The following is a 25,522-nucleotide window of genomic DNA, read 5'->3' as shown; positions in this document are numbered from 1 at the left end:
CACACTCATGCTCTTTAAGGATTGAATTAGAAGTATTAGAATATTACATAACTGCCACACATTTATATTTATATATACTAATGATTTATTTTCATGTCTCTACTTTCCTGCAAGAGTCAAAGTAAAATGTACCTTGGAATTATGATGTACATGCATCAGTGTTTGTCAAAGTAGATTTATATATAGATCACGTTATACAGCGTCATGTGCTGCAAAAAAAGTCAAATGCACCTGCTTATACATACAAGTGGGGCTCCAAAATATGATATTCTCTCATTTGGAAGAAAATCTCTTTTGGAATTCCACAGAAGACTTAGAGCTCAAAGACACTAAGAAGATGTATATGATTATATGTATATGGTAGGCTTATCAGGTTTGTTATGGTGGAGTCTGACCACCTTTCTTTCATGCAGAGTCTGAGTATGTTGTAAGTCTTTCAATCAATAAATAAATAAAATTCCTTTTATATGCAACACTCTTTCATTTATTACATTGCATACATGTATTGTATCATATGTGTGGTAGATCACATTCGTGGGTATAATTTTTCTAGGTTTTACTCAGTGTACATGTTTTAGACTTTGTAGGAATAGGTATGTTAGTTCTAGGATGATACATTACTAGGTAGTATATAAACGAAGACTTTTATCTTGACAAGCATACATACATGCATTTTATTTTTCACAATGCACACAAACCAAGCATACAAGCCTACAACAAGGTAGTTGGGTCCTCTTCCGCTCGGAGGATGTTGCACTATTCTTGTTGGTATAGGATTATTATGCTGACAAAATTTTTAAGAAATTTCAATGGTTAGAAAATTTAGTTAAGGTTAATTAAATAAGATAAAATATAGAGTTCTTAGTGAGTCATCTCGTTAGTGTCACTTGAACATAAAGTGAAAATTACTCATCTTGATTCACTAATTTGGAGTATGATCTATTCTTTTGATCTCATAGGATAGAGCTAACTTTATTATTTATTACATCTCGGTTGATTGTGTGTGCATTATATTGTTAGTTGGCAGTTCATTCCAAGCATGTATAAGCCCAATCATATTGGCATACCTCATATTCTTTATAAATAATAAATATATGCATATATAAAATTCAACTATATTTTCTATAAAATTTAATGATTTTTTTAGGGAACGATTAGTATTTTTTAAAAAAAAAAATACATATAAGGCAACTCACTTATATAAATAATTGTATTATAGGCTTAGGACCTAATATCCACTTTAATCAAATGTTTTCTCCTTGGAGATGTAATAGATTGTTGGGTATTGCCTATATATAAACCCAAGATTCCGGTATAAAATAAATCATCTTAGTTTGTTAAGAGAGGAGAAAAATCTCTGGACATCAACTAAAGCCTATCTTGGGTTAATTTTGTATTTAAAATGATAGGTGAATGAGACTTTTATCGTTCAGGATAGTTGTTACATTCCCTACACCGATAATTTACATAAATAAAGTTCTTAAATTTACATAAATAAAGTTCAAACCATTATTCATCATAGTCATTAACAATACTTTTATAATTAGTTTTATAAATCAATCATAAACAAGCATTTAATCATTTCCCTGAAGATGGAGAAGCTTTTAGTCGAATTTCCTTGTTAGGGTGATGTCGATATCTGGTTCTTGTTGGAGAAAAATATTAATAAATTCATATTATGTCATCATTAAATGATACATAAAATATAATGTATGCCCTTTACGATCAAGTCCAACATTTGAACTTGGAACTATAATTGCAAAATTTTAAGCATACATTAAATATGATACATGAATCATATAATTGCATTAACAGATAATATTATTATTTCATCGTTGGGAAAATATAACAACTCGTACATAATATAAAAAATACAGAAAAAGAAGACTAACATGATTTGATGTATCTTATAGAAGGGCTAGATGTTCTGTGACCAATTTGATGTTCTAGGCAATCATAAATATTAGAATAAATCTTGTTATTCGTTAAGTGCATGGTCATTGTAGCAATGAGTGCGAAAATAAAATGTTATTTATTCATATAAAGTGTTACAATAAAGCATGTCTCTAATGACACTTTTGCATAATCCATCCTTTCAAACAGGTCAAGTTTTCAAAGCTTTGCATATCTAATGATTATGTTCAATATAGTTGTTATTATTTTTTTAAAAAAAAAAAAATCCATGCCTAAAAAAAAAAAAGATATGGAATAAAAAAAAGCAAGAGAGAACTGCCCTAAATTATATGCATATCATGATTTAAAAATATAACAATTCATTTAAAATGCATATTCATATTGCATGTTATAATTGCATAGTTGAAATGCAATGCTATCTCTTAGTTCAACCATTTCATTAACACCTTCACTATCACCAAAGTCCACATTGGCATCCAAGTTAGTACTTTGTTCAATAAAGTCTCCTACTCTGCATTGATGTGCCTTCGGATTGACAAAATTTTTATCAACGCCGCATTCTAAAAATTTTGGATCATTTTGTGATATATGTCATCAAATATAATTATGTAATGCCATGATACCCACAATAATAAGACATTGCTTGTTAAATGAATAATTATGCATATCTCTTAAAATTCCCCTTTATTTTTTCTATTCACCAAACACAAGTTCAATTACACTTCGCAGTGAGGAATGCCCACTATTAAAACCCTCTTGATGTCCCCTTATTGGTCTACTACCTTTTCTAAAATCAGGTATGTGATATCTTGTTCCCAAGTACAACTTCAAAAATCCCCTTTGTAAAGGGTAACTGACATCAACTAAGTAAAACTTTCATGCGCACGGATTTATAAATTAATATACAATATCAAAATATCAATAAATATGAATAGCTTTCTTATCTAAATTATGAATACCTAGTGGTGGTTCTGAAAATTAGATCTTGGATCTATCATAGTACGTTGAAATATACATGCATCATACATTGAACCCTCCCAACCAAGTGTAACAAATGTAAACACATGTTTGAAATCACATGCAACAATAACTTTTTATTTAGGTGAGTGATGGCGTCCAATATAAGAAACATGTTCTTCAATAGGGACGCGTGCATCGATGTGTGTGCCATCAATAACACCAATGCAATCTTTAAAGTATGTCATATATCGTGTCCTTTAGAATTTGTTCAGGAATATCATGAAAAAACTTATCTACATGTGCAATAATCTCCATTGATAACCAAACTAATGCTTGCAGACTATTATAAAAATATATATTAATCATTTCTGTAGAGTGTTAAAATGTTCACATGTTGATTAAATAGACTCATTATGTCCCAAAATGTATAAAGTTATTACAAGTACCTCTCTACTAGTAGTTTTATGTGATCCATGTAACCTATATGTTGATTCCAGGAAAGAAAGTAGGTCTACAAAATAACATGTTATAAAATGTGTTTGGATGGCCATGCAATAACTCATACGCCCATTTATCCCCAATTTAACCTGATGTCATGTAAGGACTCTTACGAACATATATGCATAGTAATTATGTATTAAACATGTTGTTGTAAGTAATATACGAGTAAATTGTGTCACACACTTATGCTCATTAACGTGTTAAATATCATCAAGAACTTCATCTTTTCAAAAATGTAATCAATCATCTGACATGATTAATACGAAAGATTATAGATGATACATATTAAGAAATGATACATATGAGCTGCCTTATTAAAAATTATTTTGTACACAAACAGGAACAAAAAAATATCAAATTTAAGGTTTCCCCTTTTTTGTTTGGGTAAAAATTACCCTCTTATGACAATAGCTAAAATATGGAATTTCACAACAAATCTAAAATAAATACAAAAAATCTCATAACAACTAAAATTCAGAAATCAGTATGTAATAAACATGACAATTTCAATCATGCACACATTCAAATTACAAACAGTTCATGTAAAATTACAACAATATACATAATCATTTTGAGAAAGAATCCAAAAATCAAGTACAAACGATTCTACCACATCATCAAAATCATAAAGCATGACTTAACAAAGAAAGAATATAACAAGCTATTTAATCACATTCAAGACATTACAAATTCAACATATTTCACTGATCAAATAAAGATTTACATCATACATAACAATAAAAGAATCATTAGCAACAACACAAACCAAATGTCATCAGTCTCTCTTTTTGATTCATTACATGTTTTTAATAATATGTTGTTTAAGTTCTGATTTGGGTTGATTAGCAGCAAGGCGAACAAAAAAAAAAGAATAAAAAACTGATAATGAGGAAGAAGAAGGAGAAGTATAAAATATCCAGGGCATAATAGAGGGAACAACTGAAGAAAGTTAAGGACATATAGTTGCAGGAGTTCATGTTTGAAATAACTCAGGTGGAAGCCATTGAAATCTAAAGGCAAATCAGCCTAGAGGTGTATTTGGTCTGGTGAGGAATGGTGGGGACATCAGATGACAACTCGGAGGTCAGGTCAATGGTTGGGATGAGAACAGGCTGGCATTGGGATGGAGTTGGTCGAACTGATCGACAGCTGTCATGGCCAGGTAGGGATAGTGGAGTGGGGTTCATCCTTGGAATTCAAAATAGAGATGAATCTGTAGTCCTCTAGGTTAAGAAGGCTAGTGGCTGGGGAGCAAGGCGAAGCCGAAGTGATGGAGGGACATGCAAAATAGTGAAGGTTATTTCTTTGGACGAGCTGCTGAAGAAGATGAAGATCCCAAACATGTGGGTTAACATACAAACGTGGTAGGTAATTTCGACATTTTTGCTTTGGAACTCTAGTTTGTAACATAATATTCAAAAAAGAAAAAAAATTTGTAGCCGATGAAAAAATGATGTTTATTGAAAAGAAATTATGTTTAAGTTGTGATTCCAAACAGTTAAAAATAATTGATTTTAACGTATTCAACCTCCAAAAGGAGAAATTAAGCCAAATCAAATATGGCCTTAGTAATCATGCCCTCGTTGATCACATGAAACATCCAAGTTACCTCTCAATCCATCTCCAAGCACCAATGACATTAGGGGATGCCTCTTTAACATAGATGATGCATCAACATGCTATAAATTCACAGAGGTGATATAACTCCTTTCTTTTTTAACTCAATTTTGAGTAAGAGGAAAGATAAACTCATCAAATAAGACCCATAAATTCTTGTACCAACACTACAAAAACATACACACTTCTTTCTTGATATAGTCTAACCTCATCTTACTAAAGTAGTAAGGATCATTGGGGCTACCATATCTCAACTTTGCCACATTATTTTCCAACTTACCAACCTAATAATGTACTTGGTTATAAAAATATGTTAGGTTCATCCGTATCTTGTATATTATGATTTATATTTCTCCATTTAATACAAGCGTTCTATCCATCTCACGAGAAGTTTTGACTTTCTTTTAACGATAGGCCAACAAGTGTTTAGGCCATTCAACCATGTCTCCTTAGATATCATATAGACCATTATCCTAGTTTGGCACCTCTTCACATAGATGAAGCATGGTAGCTCCTCTCTGAAAGATCACCCTCTTCAGAGATTCTAGAACTTTTCAGGCTATAATTTGGAATGTTTTTAGTGGATACACCTAGGTTAGAAGGAAATTATCAATTGTGCCAAATGACACATCTCATAGCATAATAACTCACTAAGATCTCTTACAGACTCAAGGTAATTCATTCCCCCATGGTATTCCTCACCTTCGTCAGGCTTCATAAACACTACTAACCACTATGCATTTGCACCTACTTGAATGTAGTTTGAATATCCTTCATGTATGATAAAAATACCTTCCCAAATAATCTTCACTATAGAGGGCTATGTCTCCTCTAAGGTATATCTCATAATGGTAGTAACTCTGAATTAATCTTCAATATTGTCAACCTTATACAAATAACTTTACACCCTTACATCTCTGTAAGATGTTAAGGTAGTCCCAATCATAACCTTATAAGAGGAATCCTCTCTCATCTTCTGAAAACACTAAAACATCATCATGCCCATTGATTCATGACCAAAGGAGGAGAATAAAAAAAGTTAAATTATGTTTTTAACATTTTAATAGTAATTCATTTTTATGCATTTCATCACTTCACTTACAACTCCTCAAAATTGGGTAAAACTGTTACAAACTTATGCATTTCATCCATTGAATCCATCATCTTTCGACTCTTAACTTTTATCCGCACTTAGAGAGAAACTCCAAGTGAAGACCTTAACAATTTGTTTAGCTCTTGTTGGCTCCCCCAAAATATTGAAAAAAACTAATTTATTTGAATCAGTTCCACTGTGGTCCAGGCTATTCTTCTAATGTCATTGATGAACACCTAACATGTTACATCCTAATGGCCCACGCATAAGTTGTAGTTTGGAATAATACACCAGGTTATCATTTCTTTTGGCACCGCTTAGATTCCTACGCCCATAATCTCTGCACAACTTACCTTAAACCTCCACTGGATTACCCTCAACAGTCTTACTTTCCATCATTGCATGACAACGTGAGACACTTGGTGCCATGGCTCATCATCATTATCATCAGGCCATACTTTGACTCCTATCATTATACCATCTGTTACGTGACATATGAAAAAAGGCATGTTCAAAAAGTTGCTTAAGGAGTGGATAAAAGAGAGTACGTGGGAAGGACACAATGAAGGAGCCCTCCATTTTTTTGTAGCGATAGAACACTTGTTCAAACAAGAAAAGCATTATCTTCCTGCTTACAACACCGGTAACTAACATTTTGAGTGATATTTTTTTTCTAATAATACTACAGTGGATGCAGGTCAAACATTTGAATTACTTTAAAAAAAAATATCGATATACTACTCTTCAAAATTTGTTATCTTTTTACCCTCTTGGATCTCATTGTTGAGAACTCTCTTGTCTCTTTTATGAGTAGTTGATGTGGATGCTCCTCGTTGCACCTTAGGGAGTAATATGAAAATTATATTAATTAAGATAATTATACTAATTTTAATTACTAATTATTTAATTAAGTAAAATTAGATAATTAATTTATATACTAATTATACTATTACTTATTTAATTAATTTACTTAGTTATTAATATTTTAAATTATATTAATTAAGTTAACTAATAGTACTTGAGGCGTCTAGGGTTTGCTTTTAATCTTCTCTTGTTCGTCCTTGGTGTTCGGCTTCGTTGCTTCGCAGGAGGTGTAGAGATTGCACGAGACTCTTCTTCGGCTCCTTCGTTGCTGTTCGACTTCGCTCATTCGATGACGTTCCCTTCCTCTCGGATCGGATGTTACAACATTTTGATCTGAAGCAACAACAGGAGCTCGCTCGTTCACTGTGAAGGTAACTTTCTCCCTTTCGCACGCTTCTTTGACCAAATTTCATAAATCTTATCTTCCTCAGCAAGTGTAACTTGCGTTAAATCTGAATAGAAAAGGGATTAGGATTTACGAGGATTTATCGGATTTACGGCGTAAATCCGTAAATCCTGGATTTACCGATTTGTCGGATTTACAGCGCCCCGATTTGCGTTTGACTGGATTTACCGTAAATCCTACTTAAAACGGCGAGTAAATCCGATACCAAACACCCCCTTAGCTTAACGAGTTTTGTCTATCAACAACCAAAATCTTAAAGAAAGATTAAGAGGTGTTGAGTGAATGATGAGATGGCGAGTACAAGTTAAGGCCTTTTGCGGTTTGAATTATTTTGACTCTTTGTATGGTTCAATTATTATAAGAAGTGTATAAATGAATTAAAACGACGTTACTTCGTGTTACAAATGAGATGATTTTACAAGAAAGCATTCATACTTGATACATAAACAAAAATTATCTTGATCGGGCACGAATCTCGAGGCAAAAGCTAGTTGGAAACTTCAAAAATTAATTCCGGGAACACCCAAACTCCGATTTCAGCAAGCTTATAGTCAAATTGAGTGCCTCAAAAATACGAACCCAACGACACCAAGATCAACCCAATCCGAGCTCAAATGAGTCTGAATCAAGGGCTCAAAGCGCTGTTGAAAGGTTCAAACTGCAATTTGAGTTACCAAACGGTCTCCGATTTTGACGAGCTTATACTCGAATCGAACGGCTCGACGAGATGAATCCAACGAGCCCAAGATCGCTGAATTCCGACAACACTAAGGCCTTTAAATACCCAATGAACGGTGCATTTGATATCGCCCGTCCATTCAAAACACTCCCAATTCGCCCCTGATCTCACGCCTATTTACGGGCTATGCCACTTCAGAAAAACTATAAATAGAGCCCTAATTCTACACCAAAGGAACTCAAGTGAAGAGATAGAATAAGAAGGGAAGAAGAAGAGAAAGGGGAAAAGGAGAATCCCCTCCTCCTCGACCACCGCCGGAGCTCCTCCTGTCGCCCGAACACGCCGGGATTCTGCGTGATATTCAGGAGAACGCAGGAATTCTTCCCAACTTCCACATGATGCTGAAATTCTTCCCAATTTGCAATAGAGTTCCCTCCTGACGCCAAAACTCCTCCTAAGTGAAGCCGGAGTTCTCTTTTGCCACCAACAGACGTCAGACTTCTACCCGACGTCGAACCTTCACTCTTCGCCAAGTTTCTACCCAGCGCCGGACTTCTACCGGTTATCGGACTTCGCTGGACGTCTACGCAAAGATGGATTTCTTTCCATTATTGGACTTCTACCTGACACTGTCCTTCTGATCTTCGCCGTCAGACTACAGTCCTTCTGACCTCCATCGCCAGCCGACTAAGGTCCTCCTAACTTACGTCGCCCGCCGACTACAGTCTTTCTGACATCCGTCGCCCGTCGACTACGGTCCTCCTGACTTATGTCACCTGCCGACTACAATCTTTCCGACCTCCGTTGCCCACCGACTACGATCCTCCTGACTTACGTCGCCCGCCGACTACAGTCCTTCCGATCACCGTCACCAGCTGACTACTGTCCTCCTGACTTCCGTCGCCTGCCGACTACAGTCCTTCCAACAAAGCGAATATGTCAATATTAGCTCTTTGTATTTATGTCATGTAACGTACTCTATAAGATGTACATCAAGCTAAAGCCTTCTCCCAAGGAAGGGCCTCATTTGTAATTGACTGCAAATACTAGCGGATCCGTTCAAACTGGGCTAGGCCCCGTGGTTTTCCACCTTTTTTCAGGGGTTTTTCACGTAAAAATATTGGTGTCTCATAAATGCTAGACACTATCTCTTATCTGATTGCGTGCCGGATTTTCGTACAGCGCTAAGACGATAAACTTTATATTTCTCTACCGCCGCAAATACTCCTGGACGCAACAGTTTGACGCCGTCTGTGGGAATCGTACCCATGACCACATGGTTCCCGACTGGGGGGGGCAATTTTGGCTCCAACCTCAAAAGATCTTTCTACTGCTATTAATGCATCAATTTCATGGAGATCAAATTCCGACTGGGGGGCAACCTTGACTACGATTTTAGTCAAGAGAATCTTTTCAAGAATTTCAAAACCAAGATGGTATATAAGGAAACTCCCTAAAAATGCAAGGAAGATTCCGATAAATTTCAAGCCACGTACAGTCTCTTACTAGACTTCTACTTCTTGGGCAAGATCTTAATATCGATCTCAAAAAGATGGTAACGGTCTAAAGATAGACATTTCCTCAAATTTGATTCGGGATACACGCGGCGTCCGCCCCCTCCCAATCAAGGAAAAATAAATCCCAGGGGATTCGATTCGACCTCTTCCACACAGGTTAACATCGTCGAGCAGGGCTCCGACATACAACCTCGGATAGGTCTTACATCCTTGGTGGATTCTCTCGACCTCTTCCACACATGTTAATGTCATCGAACAAATGTTCAGCATACAACCTCGGATAGGACTTCTACCTGACGTTGAACTTCTACCCGACATCGGACTTCTTCCTGTCGTCGGACTTCTGCTCGTCAGCAGACTTCTACTTGCCGTCGGACTTCTGCTTGTCGACGAACTTTCGTTGGTCTTCTACCCGACGTTGAACTTCTACCCGACATCAGACTTCTTCATGTCGTCAGACTTCTGCTCGTCAGCGGACTTCTACTAGTCGTCGGACTTCTGCTCGTCGACGAACTTTCGTCGGTCTTCTACCCGACGTTGAACTTCTACCCAACATCGGACTTCTTCCTATCGTCGGACTTCTGTTCGTCAACGGACTTCTACTCGTCATCGGAATTCTGCTCGTCGACGAACTTTCTTCGATCTTCTACCCGACGTTGAACTTCTACCCGACGTCGGACTTTTCCTTGTCGTTGGACTTCTGCTCGTCAGCAGACTATTACTCGTCATTGGCTTCTGGCTCGACTGCTACTTGCAACGCACCCTCGAAGTCTCTCATTTATCTCCACACTCGATCGTTGATTGCTAATGGGCTTCAATTCGATCGTCCATCACCAGCAAACTTCTGCTCAAAAGGCATTGAAATCCCGTAAGCTTCTGCACGTGATGAGGGGCGCTAATTCGAGTAGGAAAAAATTCCCACTCGCAAATAACGGAAGCCTCAACCGTCAGAAAGCCGGAGTGAGAGGAAGAGAAATCATGTAACTCCTGCACGCGAGGAGGGGCGCTAATTCGAGCAGGGGAAATTTCCCGGTCTCAAATAGCGGAAGCCTCAACCGTTAGAAAGCCGTGGAGGAAGGAAGATAAATCTCGTAACTCCTGCACGCGAGGAGGGGCGCTAATTCGAGCAAGGGAAATTTCCCGCTCGCAAATAGTGGAAGCCTCAACCGCTAGAGAGCCATAGGGAGAAAGAAAGAGAAGTTGAAAATAGGGGGCAACTGATACATACTCCAAAAATTATCTTGATCGGGCACGAATCTCGAGGCAAAAGCTAGTTGGAAATTTCAAAAATTAATTTCGGGAACACCCGAACTCCGATTTCATCAAGCTTATAGTCAAATTGAGCGCCTCAAAAATACAAACCCAACGACATCAAGATAAACCCAATCCGAGCTCAAATGAGTCCGAATCAAGGGCTTAAAGCGCTGTTGAAAGGTTCAAACGCAATTTGTGTTACTAAACGGTCTCCGATTTTGACGAGCTTATATTCGAATCGAACGGCTCGACAAGACGAATCCAACGAGCCCAAGATCGCCGAATTCCGACATCACTAAGGCTTTCAAATGCCCAACAAACAATGCATAATCTAAGGATTCGATATCGGCCGTCCATTCAAAACACTCCCAATTCGCCCCTGATCTCACGCTTATTTACGGGCTATGCCACTCCAAAAAAACTATAAATATAGCCCTCATTCTACACCAAAGGAACTCAAGTGAAGAGAGAGAAGAAGAAGGGAAGAAGAAGAGAAAGGGGAAAAGGAGAATCCCCTCATCCTCGACCACCGCCGGAGCTCTTCCTGTCGCCCGAACACGCCGGGATTTTGCGTGATATTCGGGAGAACGCAGGAATTCTTCCCAAATTCCACATGATGCTGAAATTCTTCCTAATTTGCAATAGAGTTCCCTCCTGACGCCAAAACTCCGCCCAAGTGAAGCCGGAGTTCTCTTTTGCCACCAACAGACGTCAGACTTCTACCCGACGTCGAACCTTCACTCTTCGCCAAGTTTCTACCCGGCGCCGGACTTCTACCGGTTATCGGACTTCGCTGGACGTCTACGCGAAGATGGATTTCTTTCCATTGTTGGACTTCTACCTGACGCTATCCTTCTGATCTTCGCCGTTAGACTACAGTCCTTCTGACCTCCGTCGCCAGCCGACTACGGTCCTCCTGACTTACGTCGCCCGCCGACTACAGTCTTTCCGACATCCGTCGCCCGTCGACTACGGTCCTCTTGACTTATGTCGCCTGCCGACTACAATCTTTTCGACCTCCGTCACCCGCAGACTACGGTCCTCCTGACTTACGTCGCCCGCCGATTACAGTCCTTCCGACCTCCGTCGCCAGCTGACTACGGTCCACCTGACTTCCGTTGCCTGCCGACTACAGTCATTCCAACAAAGCGAATACATCAAGCTAAAGCCTTGTCCCAAGAAAGGGCCTCATTTGTAATCGACTGCAAATACTAGTGGATTCTTTCAAACTGGGCTAGGCCCCGTGGTTTTTTCCCCCTTTTTTCAGGGGTTTTCCACGTAAAAATCTTGGTGTCTCATAAATGCTAGACCATCTCTCTTATCTGATTGCGTGCCGGATTTTCGTACAACGCTAAGACGATAAACTTTATATTTCTCTACCGCCGCGAATACTCCTGGACGCAACAATATTAAATGTAATGTGAAAATTATAATAATATGAAAAAAAAAACATATAAATTCAATTTGTATAAATTATATTTTATTTCTTAAAAATTGATTATCTACTATTTGTATTACTATAAAATAAAGAAAAATGGCATTGAAGTATAAAAAAAAAAAAAAAAAAAAAAAAAAAAAAAAAAAAAAACACGACCAACAAGAGAATAAAATCAAAAAGCTACTCCATTTTTATTTGTATTCTCCAACCCAGCCCCAAACAGCCATGGCCTCCTTCCTCCACCGAAGTCGAACCACCTCTCACCTCTTCCAAAACCTTAGAAGCCTTAACCCCTTAAGTGCTCACCTCAACCCCAAACCCCTCCATACGCCTCCTCCTCCATTAAAGCACTCAAAACCTATCTCTGTTATTCATTTATTCTCATCAAGAAGTTCCAAAACCATGAACAATTCCTGCCTCCATGATCATTCTATCTCGACCTTCAATATTAGATCTCAATCACTTATTTATGAAAACCCGGCCATTACCAATTCCAAACGGTCCTCCTCGACTTTGCCGAAAAATCCTCAGCCCGAGTTGCGGCACCAGGAGATCACCGGCCCGACGGTCGAACCCGACATCTCTCCCCTCGCCAACGAGACCCGCGAGGTACTCGAATCCCTTCGAAGGTCCGTATACGATCTAAGTTCCGCTCTCGCGGTGCTTGGTGTCGCCCACCTAGGTCTCGGCGCGTGGATCGCGTACGCCGTGCGGCCACCGAACGAGGTCTCTGTCCAGGGCCTGGCTGCCTTTGCCTTTCCTTTCTCGGCGGCATTCCTCTTACGGAGGACTGTTAAGCCTATGACGTTTTTTCAGAATATGGAGCAGCAGGGGCGGTTGCAGGTTCTTACGCTTGCTTTACAGGTTTCGAAGAGTTTGCGGGTTCTGTTTGTGAGGATGCGAGTTGTTTGTGTTTGCTGTGTCGTTGGAGTTTCTGCTGGATCGGTGGTGACTTTGTGGATGCGTTGAGTTGGTAAGTCCTGCTTCTTCATTTCTGTTCTTTTATTAGTTCGTAATTGTTATTGGCTGGTTAAGGATCAATTATTGACGAGTACATGGCTAATTGGCTATGATCATTTATGTCTGCTCAGGTTACAGTTTTGATGATTTACACTTTTAGAGATTGTGGGATTTTCGTTCCCGTTCCAATTGAATGGAGCAATGATTTTTCATTTTGGATGGAGCAATGATTTTTCACCCCTAAACGCAGTTCTAATTTAGCATTCTTAAGTGTTATGGAAGTAGCTAAGGCTGTAAACGAGCTGGGTTGACTTTTATTTTGCTTTAGAAATTTGCCAAACAGTATTGTCTGTTTATTTTCATCGAGTTTGAGCTGAAGCCAGGTTTTGGTTGAGCTTTACTAAATGTTTATGAAATGAGAATTATTTGGACGTATAAGCTGACGAGATAACATAAAATTTCAGTCAGTGTCATAAATTGTGCTGTGATTTGCTTCTTTTTCAAATTTTGAACTAAAAGTATTGATATGACTAAAAAAATTAGAAATACGCAGCTATTTGTTCAATAGAAGCTCTATTCCTTTTTTTTGTTGACATTTAGGTCAATTAAGACAAACTCACACACATATCATATACTCAAGACTTAAGCCCAGGATCTCTTAGTTAATAGCCAAAGCTCCTAAATAACATATTAAGGCTTTGTTTGGGACAGCTTTCTTACTGCTTCTTAAAGCAGCTTTCTAGTACAAAATTTTTAATTTGTGTGCTAAAAAACTACTTTAAGAAGCAATAAGAAAGCCGTCCCAAACGAAGCCTAAGTTGAGTTGCATATAGAAGCTATATTCTACTAATACCTCTGCTAATGTTCCTCAGCTCAAGTAGATAGGAGGAAAACAAGTTTGATAGAGAAAGATGAATTAAATGAGCAGTTTACCAAGCTATTTGTTGAATGATAAATGATTATACCGACAAACATATGCAATATCAAATAATTTGTATTTATATATCAAACTTTAAAAATTTATGCTGAAGCTTATTCAATTGTTAAGGTGAAGAAACAAATAAAATTCATAATAGAGCCAAAAACAAACAATTCAAGCTTATTCTGAATTTTGGCATTCTACTTTATTTGTTGTGCTTGTGGTGAATCTTATTTATCTGTAAATGTGAAGGTTATTATCTGCGTAATCAATCAGTCAGGATAACCTTCCTACAAATTGAAGCTAGAAATTTTTCAGGTGAAAGTTGAAATGGAAACCTCAATCCACATCCTTGATAGAGCTCGGGAAGTAAAAATGCAATTTATTTTGCATGGTTATTGCCATCATAATTAAAATTGTTGACGGTGACGGTATCATATATTTAGGCGTCAATCTCCTTTCATTTTTCAGCTCTACAATAAAAAGCAGCTTTGTTCTTATTGTTTTCCTACTTGGACCTAATATAGTAGATCTTCACTGCAAAGTTTATTTACATTTGCTTAAAACAAATGCACCACTATGGTGGGAAAAGCTATGAGTCTCATCCAATTATCCTTTTCTTTAGTAAACCATATTCATGACTTCTGGTTTATGATAAAATTTCATCTTTCTATTTCTTAATTCAAATAATTCTATTCCATTATTTTACCATCCAATTTATTTTACTTGAAATTTTTTGTCTTCCGAAATTTCAACTAGTGTATACTAAAAGTGGTGGAAAAAGAGTTCAAAAAGTTTGTTATTTGTTAACTCAAGAAATTGTTTTTCCTGTTGAATTTAGTTTATTTGTTAACTCAATAAATTGTATTTCCTGTTTAATTTTGTATTAAATATTTATTTATTTATTGTTGTTTGCTTTAGTTGTCTAACTCCATCTGAAATGACCGAATTGCACCGAGAAGTTCATCAAACCTTTTACTACAAAAGTGGAGCACCAAGCTCTTGTTCATAAAATAGAAAACAGAATCAACTTGTTACTCCGCAAGTTTTGAACTTTTACCACGCTCATTAATGATGCCTCCTGCAACCCTTCCTATCTTATGTACTACATGTACTCTTTGTTTTTCACAAATTTTGTAAAGCTAATGAGATAAATTTGTTTTTTTAATTTTAACCTCCTCTTTGTTAACTTGACTCTCGGCCACTTTAAACTAGCACTAGGTACTGTTATTCTTATACTGCCCTTTGAGTACATTAGCTGTAATTTACTGTTGCTTTATGATTTTCGATACTTTCTCAGTATCTTTTTTATCAGTATCTTCGTATAGTATTTTGAAGTTTGAAGATCATATAGATGGTTAGCGTAATGAAGATAGATAGGAATCGTAGCATTATAAGCTTAGTATGTACTAGCAAGATTTTCATGAAATGCAAGGAAAATAAAATGTTTCAATGAATAAAATTATATTTTTATCTAGTTATTTGGAAAACAGTCTATGTTTCACAAGCACATCAAATTTTATGTATTATGTTCTGTGAAATACAACCATGTAAAATGCGTACTAACAGCAAGATGCTAAGATAAAAAAAAGTGCATCTGTAAATTAAACAATAAAAAAACTGAAATAGAAAAAGCTGAAAAAAATGAGCTTCGTTGTTAAGGAATACAGAGCAAGCTTTGTTTGGGATGATTTTCTTACTATTTCTTAAAGCAGTTATCTAGTAAAAAAATAAAATTTTGTACTAAAAAACTGCTTCAAAAAAATAGGAAGAAAGCCGTCCCAAACGAAACCTAAAACTAAAGTTCTTCACTATCTGTCCTAAAGGTATAGCAAACCAAAAACAGACAATAACATTGGTTACTCCTATGCCAAGAAGATACAAAGTAATCATAATACATCGAATAACTATGATTGATTAAGATTTTGTTTGAAATAGCTTTGTTACTGTTTTTTTTTTTTAAATTTTAGTACAAAATTCTTTTGAATTAGAAAGCATCTTTAGAAAGTAATAGGTAAGCTATTCCAAATGAAGCCCAAGATATGTCTCATTATGTATATCCCATGTTACTTTTTTGTTTAAATACAAGCCCTTGGTATATGTGCAGATCGAAAATGATGACCCCTGATGAACTTCTACTTTATTAGGTTATTTGAACACAGCAAAAGAGAGCATGATACCAAATTCTTTAGCAAGTTTAGAAAAAAAGAAAAAAAAAAAAGAGGAAGCAAACAGTAACTTTTATAGAAAACATTAATTGATAAATTGGGCATCAAACTATATGACTTATTTTACTATCTAATTAGAAATTGGACATTAGAAATACCTGATTTGTGTCCATGGTGGCATAAACAAAAGGATGAAGCAAAAATAAAGACGGTCTAAAGTAATTCCAAAATTTTATGATATGTAACTATTCCTAATAAGCTTAAAGAATGCACCTTAATTATGCAGATATAAATTATGATAACAAAAAATATAGTTAAAATAACATTGTAAATAAGTTATTATGGTTTGAATTAAGGAATGTGGTGACAACGGATCATAAATATGTCACAGAAATTTTATGTGCTATAGTAAAAAAGAGCGAAGGTGGCAAAAAGATATGTTGAACTTATTGTTGCACGTTTCTCTTACTTTTGTTTATTTAGGTTTTATTTGGAACAATTTTCTTAATGCTTTTAAATCAACTTTTAAGTACAAAAATTTCTAACAAACTGCTTTGTAAAGTAATAAGAAAGCTGTCCCAAATGAAACCTTAAATGCACATGACAATGCCAACAAACATCAAAATAAAGTGTAATGTAAAAATTGTGAAAAGAAATAAATTTTCATTGGTTAATTATGCTTGAGAGTGCCTTCAAGAGACACTCTCGACTAATAAAAACATGTTTGTATTTTCATGAGCTTATGTTAACATGAAGATTTCCTATGATTTTAAAGTGTTGTTATCCTTATAGGGTATTCTATACATTAGGACAAATTTGCTCAAGTGATATGACAAATCATCGTAACTAAGTAAGACAATCAGCTCTCAATATTAAAATTTTGGCGATCGTAATCATTCAATTTCTGAACAGAGATGAAAGGCTTAAAATAGTTCAAGTGTGACATTTTTCAGGAAGGAACCTAAAAAAGTAGAAATAACTTGGACAATATTTTATGGATTCATCATTTTAGGTTATCAAGTTTAATTATGAATTCATCATTTTAGGTTATCAAGTTTGAAATCACTTGGCTATAGTGAAGGTAGTGGAGCTTGGATAGTCAACCAAGCTCGACCGTGGGGTGCTTTATTAGCAAATATGAATTACAATTCTAGAGAGAAGATTTATAGGGGATAGAACTAGAAAGATGCATGACTTCAATATCTAAAGGTATAGGAATGCCTATGAGGAAAAGGGAATTTGATAACCCAGTTGTATACAATCAAAGCTGCTCAATTTGATTTTTAATCCTATCTGGATCAGGACATCCATTATCTAATATGTTAGACAGCCACCTAGGTGTATCAATTAAAATCATATATATAGTCAAAAGTTTTATCCTGTGGATATGATATGAATGCAAAGTTAAATGTTCTTCATATAAGGAAGTTAAACCATATGCATTCAGAATGTCAATTTTATGAACAACTAGTTGGAGGTTTCATTGTTGGCAAGCTCAACTTTGCATCTTCTTAAAGAGATATAAAGATAATAATTTTATTTAAAATTTAGTCTAAAGCCATATGATTGAATTTTAAGAAAAAAATATTCTTAAAGTGATTTTAAAGTTAATTATCAATTTATTTACATTGATAGAAATGGTCTTTTCCTAATGGCCTATCACAATGCATAATCTTTTGACAAACCACACAACAATAAAAATGTGAAATTTAGGCCAACTTGCAAACCATTTGGAGTAATGTCTACAGGAGCCAAACATTGTAGTCGGCTTTGCATATACATAACTGGTCAAATAAAAGTAAGAAAATGTTGTTGGACTCTGCATAGTACAACCCAGGCTCTTAAATATATACATCAATCAAAGTTAACAAGGTATAAGTTTAGGATTTCTTTAGGTTCATCATGAGAGTTTTTTTTTTGGGTTCATCATGAGAGTTTATGGTTCATTTGGTCCTAAAAGTTCCATGGATCATCATGATTGTTCCTTGTTCATCTATTCCCAAATGTAATCATTATGGATTTTTGAAATACTCGGTCGGGAGTACTTTGTTTGTATCATATTGTACTTACAAAGCTTTCATAATTAAAACTAAATATAGTTTTGCAAAATTAAAATACAAATTATCCAATGCAAAACCATACCAAGTAATTTACATATCATCATAATAGTTGATGGAGGAGCAAGAATTGTCGTACGAGGGGAAGGATGAAAAAGCTGAGAAAATTGTCTTATGATCTATGGCATAACATATAAGAGAGAGCCCTTCTCTCTTGATTTGATCAAACACCCTAAAAATATATATGAGACAAGATTTGTTGGCCCTGAACTTCTATATAAATTGATTCTTCTTCCTAACAAGCTAATTCTTTTGCAAGTTTTGTTAGGGCATATGCCATGGAATTTCTCCCGCATGATATCTTGTACAAAGTTATATTTGTAATTTGCTCAAGAAGTTTCATCGTGTGCTGATAATATGGAAGAAGTTTGGGCTTTAAGATTTTATAAATTCCGACAACTTGCTTGATAATGAGTTACGAATCTCCAAAGATTTTATTTTTTATTTTTTAATTTCCATCATAATTGTTATTTTTAAACAAATTATTAGATCTTCATATTCTACTTCGTTATTTTTGCATGGTTTTGATCAGTGGTAATCATTATTTTTGCATGGTTTCGATAAGTAGTAAGAATAACCATTAATCCCTTCTCAGGTATTATAAATATTAATCCAATACTAGCTTATCGTGGGATAGTATCATGCAGCTCTTTAGTCGTTGGGCACATTGTCATCAAAATACAACTCCTAAGTAGTGCTTTTCTTCTCCTCTAAACATACAATTAGCTTGTCAGGGAAATCATTATTCAAGGGAGACTCAACAAGGATTAGATGTGCTGCTAACACATCAACTAGTGTCTGACCTTTACAGCCCGCAATGGAATGAATGTGATATCAAACTGGAGTAAAAACATCGACTATCATGCTAGACGTCCGTATAATGTCGGACGAGTCATGAGATACTAGAGTGGGTTGACTCTTTAAATGTCATTCACCTTATGAGTTAACATGCAATGCCTGATTTTGTGTTGGAAAAATCAAGCCACATAATATTTCTCAATATGTGAATAATTAATTTTAGTTGGCAATAACCATTTATTCAAGTAATATAGTGCATTCTCTTTCCCATTCTCGTTGTTTGCGCTAACAGAGAGCTAAAAAATCATCTAAATCTATGATATAAATGATCAAATATTTTTCTTAGGTGGGAGTTTGCTAGAACTGGTGGTTCTGTCAAGAATTGCTTTATATTTTTTAAGGCATTTTGGTACTTATCATCCCAATAAAATCAGATATATATTTTTGCATTAAGTAGCAAATAGTTGACACCTATCATATAGATTGAAAATGAATCTTCTTAGATATGTTAATATACTTGGAAATATCTTAGTTAAGTAAGACTCTTAGGAGGTGGCATATTCAAGGTATTTTTTTATGTTAGATGGATCAATTTATATACATTGATGTCTCACTACGAATCTTATGAATTTCCCTGAAGTGACATTGAAGACACACTTTAAGGGATTCACCATTAGATAGTAGCAACACAATTGCTTGAAAATGGCTCTTAGATCATGACAATGATCTTCCCTTTTATAACTCTAGATAATCAGATCACTGATATAACTTTCTACTTGTTGGTGGATTAGATCATCGAAAATTCAGTTCATAACTCGATGATAAGTTGCATTAGTGTTCTTAAGTCTGAAGGACATTGTTTATAAAAAACGCCCCTATAGGTGTTTTGAATGCTGTGAATTTCTTATCTTCAGGAGCCATCTTAATTTGGATATATCCAGAAAAATTATTCATAGATGAGAAGATTGCTTGCAAAGAGGTAATATCTACCATGAGCTCCGATATATGTAACATTAACTCATCTTTGGGACAAGCATTATTCAAATTCCTATGATCAATGCATACATAAATTTGACTATTTTTCTTTCTTACTAGGATGACGATAGCCAACCAAAAGGGATATTTCTTTTCACAAATAAAGCCTACATCAATCAACTTTTTTAACTTCAGTGATGTCTTATTGTTCAATTTCTTAGCACATGCATAGTGGGGATTATTTTACAAGGATCATTTCAAGCTAAATTTCTAGTTTGTGAACTACCACTTGTAGAGATAATCCATGTATCTCATCATAGCTCAACGCAAAACAATCATTAAACTCTAAAAACAACTTGTTTAACTCATTCAATTCCCTTATTATGTAAAGATCTTATGATTTTAGTTCATTTATGATTGAATTAATTTTCCCTTTAAGTTTAAGGGGTGCATCTCTAACTTGAGAATCATCTAGATTTTTTGAAGTTTCTAAGCAAGGCTCACTAATAACTTTAACATTTTCTTGTAAAAAGGCTTTCAAATTCTAGTGTTTTTTTATGCCTAAGAAATATACATTATCATCTGATGGACCAACAACACCAAAGTCCACTTCTGCTTTTGATTTTGGTTTAAAATATTTTGTATTTCATAAAATTTTTAAATATTGGGCTTGATGTTTTGTCCAAGTGGATAGAACTAAACTTTGCTTAAGTAAAAATGTAACAAAATTAAAATACCAATCAAAGGGGAGTTCTATCATTTCATTCATAAAAGGATCATTAATGTTTACATCAGTTTCAACACTTTTGCTAGTAGAAAGAATAAACTTAGCATCTTTATAATCATTACTCATCGCAGGTAATATCTTAACTATTAACTCGGTTATACTATCTTGCGATAGTGGGGTTAAATCTAAAGTATTCACATACCCTTTAAGTTGCTCATAAGGACCAAGCTCAATGTGGACCTCCGAAAGGACGCCGCTATGCTGCAGAGTGCAGAGGGTACACGACTGCACCACCTCGAGGGATACAGACGATCGCAGGCCTCCGTGCTCCTCGCAAACGGGTCGATGGAAGGGCAGATTAGACCACACATATAATTAATCATGGAGGATAGTGGCTCTCGCCTACACACCTCGATGGGTAATAATATATATGGCCCGATCACAGTTACGAGATTTCCTCTACCCGATACATCAGCTCGAGTAGAGTTTATTTGATGTGGGATTCAATTTCCCACAGGCGCAAGTCCCCATGGTTAATTATATCTTAGGCCAGAGCCTAAGAAGACTCTCGATTAAGGATCCTAAATTATCTTTCCGAATGGGATTGACACAAGGGTGGAGACTAAGAAGTTCCTAATCAAATGGAAGAAATGTCTGATTTGGCTTAGTCAACATGCGTGGTTCACACGAGCATCAGGAGGGACTAAGGTACTAATGAGAAACTGGAGAAAAGAAAGTCAAGCACTCCAAGCATACATGAGAGAAAGATAGAAGTGGCGCCATCCATATGACGCAGATAGGTAGGATTTATAGTCTCTGAAAAATATGAAACTTACCCACCGATGAGGCGTATTACGAGACCGAATGTAGTAGTCTTGAACCCTAAATCTAAATTGGGTTTAGTGTTCTACGCACAACACTAACACTCATGTCCTAACTAATGCAGTGTAAAACCTGGACTTACCCCGGCCTAGATTAGAGAGCCAGCTAACCACCTAATCGATTTAAAACCATGTTGTCTGATCATTTATGAAAGATACATGGGTAGTTTAGTTTTTGAAAATTAAGGCCGACATCTAGAGAGCTCCTAAGTGGCCTTGTACTTATGTAGGGTGAATCATAGTTTAAAATTGCGCAATAAGAGGCGCGCCTTGAGGTGCCTCTGCGCAATTTGCCCCCCAAGAGCCTCATTGCTTAAGAAATTTTGAGACTTGGTGAGGCTTATGCCTCATGGAACCTGAGGCGCGCCTTAGAGGCGCAATTGCACAAATTTTAGTGAGGCGTACGCCTCATGAAACATATTGTATATGCTGCTGTCGAGGGCTCAAATAGGGGGAGACAGGTAATCACATGTTCATTCTCATGCCCATAAGATCACTGCAAGAAAAATATAATTTGAGGGTTAGACCAAGGTGAAGAAGAAGGTTGCAAGCTCCTAAAAGACTGCTCATTGCATGAGTCGTCAGTTATTATCGGATTTAAGAAGACATTGATGCATGCAATTTCATATCAAAAACACAATACAAGCAATCTAACCATTGTTTTTTTTTTTTGGGGGGGGGGGGGGGGGTATGAACTGTTTCCTAATTGAAGGGGGTGATTTAAAAAAAAAAATCTCGAAAGGAATTTGCAAGCATATCTTCATAAAGTATATTGATTTTTCATAATACATATATTAGGATGATAATACTTTTTTGCAAGTTAATGTAGCCATTATAACTTTTTCTTTTGAAAAACAAATTAAACGCAAGGATTTTTTTTTATATAGCTACCGTACTCTAATATATTTGATTATAAGAAATTACTTCTCATCACAAATATTTTAAAAAAGGCAACAAAATAAGCAATAGCAAAACAACTAGTGGCATGGATGTGAAATACAAAGTAGAGAAAAAGACATACCAAATAGGCCCTAAGAGATAAGTGGGTAACATCGAAGATAATGAAGATTTGACATTCATAGATACAATTGGAGATGAAGATGCCTCCACTGAAATCTCATGTAGAGATGGGACATGACTGTATTTTAGATGTTTTTTCTTATTTGTACTTTGGAAACTTTGATAGACTTTAATTTATAATTTTGTACTTTGAATTATGCTATGAGATGCATATATTGCATCTATTGTTTTATTTTCTACTAAGTTCAATTCTCTTTTAGATATTTTTATTGTATCATAGACTCTTATTGTTATTTATTTGCTAGAATACTTAAATTATCATTTACACAATTCTTTGTTCGTGAGGCTTACGCCTCACACCGCCTCGAGGCTTACGTATCGCCTCACGGACGAAAAACGCCTCGAGGCTTATTTACGCAATTTTAAACCTTGGGGTGAATGCTCATAAAGCTAATGCAATTAAATTTTAATTTAGTTGATTTCTAATGCAATGCATGCTGCTTGAAGTCTCTAAATCAGATATGCATAAGATTTTAAAAATAGATTTATATAAAAAAATTATTCTTAGAAAAGATCGAGCCTCTCTAGGTCCGGCATTTCATCCTCATAGGCTAGATTATCCAAACTCTACCCGCAGGCGGTGAGGTGTCTTATTAGGAGAGAGAAGAATGCAACAGTATGCATGCGACCCCGAACAATTTTGGCTATTCACTAAATCGTTAGATTTCAATGTTGTTTAATTCTTAAAAATTTTAAAGATTAGTTATGAGTAGAAAAAGTTTTAGACCTTAGAGAGCCTAATGAAATCCATGTTAAAATAAAAGTGGCATGCAAATTGCCAATAAACTAAGAAACACAAGCAATCCTAGAGGTAAATAATTATAAGTGAAACACATCAGAATAATTAATAAATTAGTAAATGGCTATAAGCAAAACGCCCTTAATTACAAATCAGGGTTTGCAGAAAATAAAGTGGACGGGCACAACTGTCAACAACCCGAATTTGTAAACTTATGAATGACGTAAATGACTTTGGGTGAGATATTGGGTCTTTAGCTCTTCAGCCTTCTTGGACTTCTTCTCCTTGGCCTCTTTGGATCTGTTGTGGCTTGAATATTTAAACAAAGAGACAATTTCCCCTTAAAGGGGTATTGTTTTTTCTCTTTGGATATCTAAAAGTCATCCGAACTCGTTCTTCCAAATGGAAGAAGACTCTTCCTCTTGATGATGCATTCTTTTTTTAGAATTCGAGTTGGATAAGGATATCCTAGCTCAAAGACACTTTCACAACTCAAACCAATATTATAAATAATTACATTAATAGAAAGCAGTAAATTCTAGACTCTCCTGCAAGGTTATCCTAATGAAAAAAAAATATCCCAAATAGTTATAACATCTCAAGCAATTTATATGAAAATAAAAAAATTCATTATAGCCACATTTGACCATGCCCTTAATTATTTTTTGAGGGATAAGCAGTCTCTGGAGCAACTATAGCAATTATTATTTATGATTTTTATTTAGCCCTCATTTATTTAGGGGGGCTGAGCAATTTCTGAAGCGTATGCATAAGACATTATTAGTATTTAAATCATGACTATTGCTCGCATTTTATTTAGTGATGTATGAGTATGACCACCTGCAAAAAACATCGTTAGTATCAAAATATTGATCTTAAAATATGGATAAATCTAATGCACAATCAAATCAATTCCCATAGTACATTAAAAGTAAGCAAACACCATCAATTTCGCTCACAACATGCAGTAAAATTTCGTAAAACCCAGTACAGAAAAAGTAAATATTGGCCTAGCCTAGGTCTTGAAGTGGTGCCCTAGCAAATAATTCTATGTGTGTGTAAAGGCCTGTGTGGCTATGATAAATCCTAAGCTGGGTAGTTAAAGTTCAGGTTTGATAAAGGTCTGAAAATGAAATTTTATTTAAAGTTTAAATATTAGTAAATTAGGATTCATTTTAGTTAATTTAGTTTGTTGATTCATTTTAATGCTTAAGGTACTAGTAATTAGAGTTTAAATTATATTAGTGAATTTTAGGAGGTTCGGAGTCCACGCTAAGGGGGTTCAAAAAGATCGTTATAGAAGATAAGTTAGGTTTGGGGTTCCTAACATTTTAATTAAATATTAAAACTTAAAATGAGTAATCAGGCTTTGAGTTTGCTAGATTTGGAGTTTCCTATGCAAAGTTATGAATTTTAGAAGTTGGGATAATTTAAGGAATTATCGAAATTGGTTAATTAGGGGTGATTTTATGGTTTTGATCCAAATCGGCTCCAAACTAATTGGAATCACTCCCAAAGGTCAGAAATGACATAAAAATGTGTTCCCAAGTCTTTGGGAAAATTTTAGAATTTTTAATTATCTAAAAAGGCCAAAAAGGTAATTTTTAATTAAAGTTAAATTAATGCTCAGATTGAAGTCCAACTAAGGGGCTCTAATTATATAAGGTTAATGTCTGAATTATGAAGGATTTAAGGTATTATGGGTAATTTTCTAAGTTAAAATGAATTTATTAGAATTTTTTAAAGTCATCGGAGCCTAATTAACAGGTTAAATATGTGTTTGCTAACTAAGGGGTCTAAAGGCTCCTAAAAATTCATAGAAAATTTTGGGAGGTTTTTTGATGTCATTAAGTTTAAATTTTTAAAGTTTCATGTCAATCAGGGATCTATCCTAATTCATAGAATTTTTCTAAGT

General features: G+C 35.4%; 1 protein-coding gene across 4 annotated transcripts; it reads left to right on the top strand.

Moving 5' to 3' along the window:
* Window positions 1-12,454: 12,454 nt before the first annotated feature.
* On the top strand, window positions 12,455-15,290 carry LOC110110203. Of its 4 annotated transcripts, none has more exons than XM_020841584.2 (3): window positions 12,455-12,969; window positions 13,108-13,216; window positions 15,044-15,290. In XM_020841584.2, exons 1-2 carry the CDS (start codon window positions 12,469-12,471, stop codon window positions 13,210-13,212), a joined length of 606 nt encoding a protein of 201 aa, XP_020697243.1. In that variant the 5' UTR covers window positions 12,455-12,468; the 3' UTR covers window positions 13,213-13,216; window positions 15,044-15,290. The 4 variants fall into 4 exon arrangements, with proteins under 4 accessions (XP_020697243.1, XP_028547879.1, XP_020697241.1 ...); XM_028692046.1 differs by lacking the exon at window positions 15,044-15,290 and adding an exon at window positions 13,335-13,670; XM_020841582.2 differs by having other exon boundaries at window positions 12,455-13,216.
* Window positions 15,291-25,522: the final 10,232 nt, after the last annotated feature.

The sequence above is a fragment of the Dendrobium catenatum genome, unplaced genomic scaffold (genome assembly GCF_001605985.2).
Source record: "Dendrobium catenatum unplaced genomic scaffold, ASM160598v2 original_scaffold_109250, whole genome shotgun sequence".
NCBI lineage: Eukaryota > Viridiplantae > Streptophyta > Magnoliopsida > Asparagales > Orchidaceae > Dendrobium > Dendrobium catenatum.
Note: the sequence above shows the minus strand (reverse complement) of the source record. Positions and strands in the feature narration are given on the sequence as shown.